General features: G+C 48.9%; 1 protein-coding gene across 1 annotated transcript; it reads right to left on the bottom strand.

The window, feature by feature from the left end:
* Positions 1–370: 370 nt before the first annotated feature.
* Positions 371–1,292, bottom strand: LOC123408159 (uncharacterized membrane protein At4g09580-like). The gene is made up of 3 exons (XM_045101337.1): positions 930–1,292; positions 575–745; positions 371–466 (listed from the first exon to the last, which is right to left on the bottom strand). The coding sequence occupies exons 1-3, from the start codon at positions 1,290–1,292 to the stop codon at positions 371–373; spliced, it is 630 nt and encodes a 209-aa protein (XP_044957272.1).
* Positions 1,293–6,578: the final 5,286 nt, after the last annotated feature.

Below are 6,578 nucleotides of genomic sequence, written 5' to 3'. Positions count from 1 at the left end.
AAAGAAAGACAGCTTAGGAGTACTTGATAAAAAAAATCAAGAAATGTCAACACCACTGCCCAGGGGCCTGCCACTACTAAACAGTTCAAGTGATAGTGGAATAGGAGATGCATCAACATCTGCACCAAGACATATTTTTGTTATGCTCGAACTAATTGATTTGAACAAGCTTACCCAGGATCCATCTAAAAGGAAGCAAATGGCAGATTATCACCCCAGCAAACGTCATGAGATGAGAAAACGTATTTAATCTGGGAGCCTAATCAGCTTCACATTGACTTTCCATACAAGCAGATTGAGTGACAAAATTGATGATGATTATTTGAGTCATAACTTAATTGGCTTCATGGAAAGGAACTGTTAGACATGATTACGATGAGACGACGCCGATCAAGAACAGCAGAGCTACTGACTGGGTGTCGTACAGGTCGCTGAGCGATGTTAGCTCTCCCAGAGCAATCCCAGCCTGAACACATGAAATGAACCAGGCAGTGAGATTTAAATTGGAACAAACAATGTATACACACTAAATGCAGTATATTAGCAGGCATCATATGTGAACCTGAAAACTTACCCTCACGGTCACGTAGGCTGCTGGGATGAGACCGATAAGAGTTGCCAATAAGAAGGTATGGAAGGGCACATCAACAATGGGAGATGCTAAGTTGATGAAGGTATTTGGCAATGTTGGGGTGACCCTCAGGAAAAGCATGTAATTCAACAGCTTTTCTCTTCTTTTGGCAACCTGGAAATGAAGACAAATCACCAGTTCAGTTATGAGTTACTACACAATCCTGAAGGATCTTAAATCAAAGAGTAAAGCGATTCAAGGTATTTTTAAGTATCCCCGCAGAAATTTAAGATGTTATTACGCTACATAGTATTGAAATAAAACCCGCATCCACTAATATTGGTGCTGAACTTATTACCTGCTTCTGGAAAAACGTGAGTTTGTCTGGCCACAGCACGAACACCAGCGGTTTTCCAATCAGTTTCGACAGGAAATAGCATGAAGAAGCACCAGCGGAGGCAGCAAAGACAACCAGAGCCACGCCCCGGAGTTGCCCGAATAGAGCACCAACAAGCAATGACATGAATATTGTTCCTGGGATCATGAAGGTCTGCATGAAAATGTACACAGCACAGTAACCTATCAACACCTGTACGGTGTAGTCACTGGTATAGTTCTCAAGATGGCCACTGCAAGGAAACAGTTTGATGGTTAGAAATTGAGGGGAAAACTTTCCATCATCAGCACGTAGCACAAGCAATTGGACACTCCCAGTGCACATGTATTTCAGCTTAACTAAATAATCACCATAACAATGGAATCATAACGCGACAATGTGCATTGCATAACTGTAAAGCGTGCAGATAGCTCACACATCTACAGCAGATACATGTTACGTGTGGTGATTATCAATAATATAGAGAAGGCACATGTAACATGCCAGGACCAGGTCCAATGCATATCTCGTGAATAGCTGGCAAAGCGGCAAGAAAGCGACATGGTAATTTGAGAAAAATAAAGTAGTACAGCAATGTGTCAAATTTCTTTTATTATTATAGCCTAGTCCACGGAAGCATGCTAAATTGCTACAACAATCCCGTTAAGAGTAACAATTGGAAATGCAGGCTTAAACTTCAGCTCTACCCTGTTAGGCTAACAAGATGGTGATGTGTGATACACATTACTGTTCCAGGGTCATGTGTTCCCAAATTGGACGAGCAGTTTGAAATAAATTACTGCCAAACATGAAGATGCAGTATAAATTGAGTGATTTATTTATTTTTAAAACCAGATCCATGTTCCCCTTCTGGCATAGACACAAACAGCTCTACCAAACCAAGGGCGAGGTCGTTACCAAATCAAGAGACAGCTCTCCCAGAGCGGGAACCGGTCCTCCATCCCCATCCCCTCCTCCTCCTCCTCCTCCTGCTGGAATCCGGCCGGGGTCCGGGCGAGGCGAGGAGCGGAAGGGAGAACGATGCAAATTCGGCTGAGGTAGGGTGAATCGGGAGCGGCGGCGGTGTTGGAGTAGAGATCGAGCGCGTGATCTGAATATTTAGAGATATTTTGTTAGTTGGAACGCGGGAGTGGTGGACATTGAGCGCGCAAGCTCAAAGGAGTGGTGGTAGGTGGCTATTCAAAATATCAGGATACTAATGGCGCACCACCTACAAATACACGGCTGGTGGTGCGCCACTAGTAGTTTTGCAAAAAAAAATTATATATATAGTAGTGGCGCACCATCTACAGATGTGCCATTAGTAACCATTAGTAAGCCTAGTTACTAATGGCGTACTAGCTGGTGGTGCGCCATTAGTAGCTTTGCAAAAAAAACAAAAAATATATATAGTAGTGGCGCACCACCTATAGATGCGCCATTAGTAACCCTGGTTACTAATGGCGCACCACCACCAGCTGGTGCGCCATTAGTAGTTTTGCAAAAAAAAAAAGTAGTGGCGCACTGAGTGTGTGGTGCGCCATTAGTGTCCATCACACTAATGGCACACCTGCACATGGTGCGCCACTACTATATAGTAGTGGCGCACTACTTGTCTGGTGCGCCATTAGTGTCTATATCATCTATAGCCCTTTTCCTAGTAGTGATAGCATCTCTAGCATCATCAGGCATAGTATTTCTAGCAGTATCAGGCATAGCATTAGGCATAGTATCAAGCATAATATCTCTAGCAGTAGCATGATAAGCATCATCAAGCAGAGGCGGCATATCAAGATTTCTAGCAGGAGGTGATGTCGTAAACTTACTCGTAACTGAAGGTGAATCAAGTGCAGAGCTAGATGGCAGTTCCTTACCTCCCCTCATAGTTGAGGGCGAGACTTTGGTTTTTGGATCCTTCAGATTCTTCATAGTTATCAGCAGATATAATTCCCAAGTGACTCAGAGAATATAGCAATACCTCCCCGGCAACGGCGCCAGAAAAATGCTGACTCGGTGACAACAGACCATCCCCTGCAACGGCACCAGAAGAATGCTGCTAGCACTCCCGGTAATCGAAACTAGAAGAATGTTGTTGACGGCCCACCAGCGCGTGGGATCGAGGCAGTTTTCGAGGGTAGAGTATTCGACCCAAATTTGTTGATACGTCAATAGGAGGTGAGAGGATACTCTCACACTATTGGAATCCAGAAATTTGCTGTCAGCCAGTTCTTTACCGTCTGCTGGCTGACGGCAAAGAACCTCTTTGCCATCAGTTGAAACAATACAGACGGCAAAGAACACACACATGGCAAAAATACTATTTGCCATGTGTGGGTCCTTGGCCGTCCGCCAGCAGACGGCAAAGAGCCCCAGGGCAGACGGCAAAGGGGACGCGTGGGCCCCATGCCTGCTGTGTCTGAAATCCGGGGGCCTTTGCCGTCCGCGGGCCTTTGCCGTCTGCCATACGGCCCTATGCCGTCTGCCTTACGTCCCTTTGCCGTCGGGGGGCGGACGGCAAAGGGGCCTCCCTATAACGGCCGTTACGCCCCACCTCGCTCACTGTCTCTCTCTCTCTCACCCCGACCACTCTCTCTCTCCACGGCGGCGACGCCCTGCCGGCGAAATCCCCTCCCCGCGGCGAGCCTACCCCCCGGCGAGCCCACCCCCCCCCCCCCCCGGCGACCCCCTCCCCACGGCGACCCACCCCCTGCCCCCTGCCGCCGCCCCCTGCCGCCGCCCCCTGCCGCCGCCGCCCCCTGCCGCCGCCGCCCCCTGCCGCGCGCCGCCCCCTGCCGCCGCCGCCCCCTGCCGCCGCCCCCTGCCGCCGACGCCCCCTGCAGCGAGCCCCCAGCCGCGCGCCCCCGTGCCGCCGCCGCCCCCTGCCGCCGCCCCCTGCCGGTGAGTTTTTTTTGTTTTTATTTTTAAAAAAGTTAATTACTTTAGTTAGTTTATTAGGTTAGTTTTTTATTATATATAGGGTAATTTAGTTAGTTTATTTGGTTAGATTATTAGGCTAATTAGGTTAGTTAGTTAGGTTAGAAGAAAAAAAGCAGAAGGAAAAAAAGCAGGAGAAGAAGAAGAAGAAGAAGAAGAAGAAGAAGAAGAGGAGGAGGAGGAGGAGAAAAAAGAAGAAGAAGAAGAAGAAGAAGAAGAAGAAGAGGAGAGGAGGAGGAGGAGAAAGAGGAGGAGAAAGAAGAAGAAGAAGAAGAAGAAGAAGAAGAAGAAGAAGAAGAAGAAGAAAAAGAATAGAAGGAGAAAAAGAGGAGGGGGAGTAGGAGGAGAAAAAAGAAGAAGAAGAAGAAGAAGAAGAAGAAGAAGAAGAAGAAGAAAAAGAGGAGAGAGGAGAAGAAGAAAGAAGAGGAAAAGGGAACCCCGGCACCCCGAAACTGACCCTCGACCCCCGACCCGTGACGCCCGACGCCACTGACCCCCGACCATCGACCTCCGACGCCACTGACCCCCGACCCCCGACCCCCGACGCCACTGACCCCCGACGCCACTAACCCTCGACCCCCGACCCCACTGCCCCCGACCCAGCCCCTCGGCCCACGACTCCCGACCCCCGACGCTCGACGCCACCAACCCCCGACCCCCGACGCCACTGACACCCGACGTCACTGACCCTGGACCCCCGACGCCACTGACACCCGACGTCACTGACCCTGGACCCCCGACGCCACTGACCCTGGACCCACGACGCCACTGACCCCCCACAACCGACGCCACTAACCCCCCGACCCCCGATGCCACCGACCCTCGACGGCACTGACTCCCGACGCCACTAAGCCCCGACCCCCGACACCTCTTCTGCCTTCTTTTGAACGAGAAGGTGCTTTTCGGCCTTCCAGAGGCCCACGGGGTCATAGTTTTGAAAATTATGAGTTAGGTCACATATTTTCCGATCATGTTAATTATAAAAACATCGTATTTGTGTTGATCGGGTGAATTTCAATGTGCAGTTGTTCGACGACCTCCACGTGCGTTGGACGAGCTCCGCCCTTGCGTTTGTTGGTGAGCACAAATGACTTCTCCTCCTACCCCCTTAATTTGCTCTGTCCCGGTCTTCGTGCCGATGAAACTTGCTAGCTATAGGTTTCTTCAATCATGAGTATGCGTGACCAGTATGCGTCTCCCGTTCGAAAGGGCGACATATATAAATATGCATTTCTTTGCATATTTATAACCGCCATCCTTTCGAATTGTCCAACATTATCCATGGACAGCCCGAGTATGTGTAGATTGGGTTTGTTTTCCCGTATGCTGTGCTCCGGATCCGATGCGGAATTTCGTCAGTGCCTCCCCTGTTGTTCTCCGGGTACACATCCTCTCTGCTTATTGCCGAGATGTGTATCAGGAGAACAGCGGGGAGGTGCTGCCGAAATTGTGCGTCGCATCTCGAGCAGAGCATGGGAAAACGAACCCAGTCTACACATACTCGGGTGGGATTAGGACTTATCTTTACCTATTAGCGTGTAGGTTGCATGGACGTAATAAAACTGACAAACTTGATTAGCGTATGAATATAGATGATGAATTATGTATTTATTTCTTGTGCCCCCATAGGTAGCTAGGCAACATGAGTGATCGTGCTTGGATGTACACTGGTCACCCTAGTCAGAAAGACATGACCCATGAATGGTTAACAAAAACCAGGGGGTTTGTGAGAGCCGCATTTGCAAATGGCCAGCAAAAAACATGGTGCCCCTGTCCCAACTGCGACAACTGGAAAAAGCAGACAGAGTTTGAAATGGGTAAACACTTGAAGAAGTGGGGTTTTACGCCTAATTATACGGTGTGGACTTTTCATGGTGAGTCTGACCAACGTGCCAGAGCTGAGGTGATTCGTCGTCGCACCGACGAGCATGGTACCGGGATTGAAGACATGGTGCAAGACTTTGATGATGCTCGGGATTCGGACGATGAGATGGAGGAATCTGCAAAGGCCTTCTATGAAATGCTGGAGTCTTCAAAACGTCCTCTCCACGAGCAGACTGAGCTTTGTCAGCTGGATGCCATCGCGCAAGTAATGGCTCTGAAGGCTCAATTCAACCTAGGCAGAGAATGCTACGACGCGATGATGACGATATTTGGACGCTTTCTACCCAAAGGCCATGTACTGCCTGCAAACCTGTACCAGTCAGAGAAAATCCTCCGTGTACTAAAGATGCCCTATGAGAAGATACATGCCTGTGAGAATGGATGTGCCTTATTTAGGCTTGAATATGCGGCCTTGAACTATTGCCCCATTTGCAATTCTTCCAGGTATATTGTGGTAGACAACGGCATGGGTGAGAAGAATCAGACCAAAATCCCCATTAGTGTTCTTCGATATCTGCCAATCGTACCAAGACTTCAACGTCTTTTCATGGTCGAAGAGACGGCCAGACAGATGAGATGGCACAAATTGGGCAAAAGAACCGAACTAGATGCGGATGGGAACAAGATGCTGGTACACACTTCAGATGGTTTTGCGTGGAGGCACTTCGATGCATTACATAAGGATAAATCGGAAGATCCAAGGCAACCTAGAGTTGCCATCAGCACAGATGGGTTCAATGTGTATGGTATGACGGCAGCACAATACAGTTGTTGGCCTGTATTTCTCATTCCACTAAATTTGCCACCCGGAGA

The sequence above is a fragment of the Hordeum vulgare genome, chromosome 7H (assembly GCF_904849725.1).
Source record: "Hordeum vulgare subsp. vulgare chromosome 7H, MorexV3_pseudomolecules_assembly, whole genome shotgun sequence".
Classification (NCBI taxonomy): domain Eukaryota; kingdom Viridiplantae; phylum Streptophyta; class Magnoliopsida; order Poales; family Poaceae; genus Hordeum; species Hordeum vulgare.
Note: the sequence above shows the minus strand (reverse complement) of the source record. Positions and strands in the feature narration are given on the sequence as shown.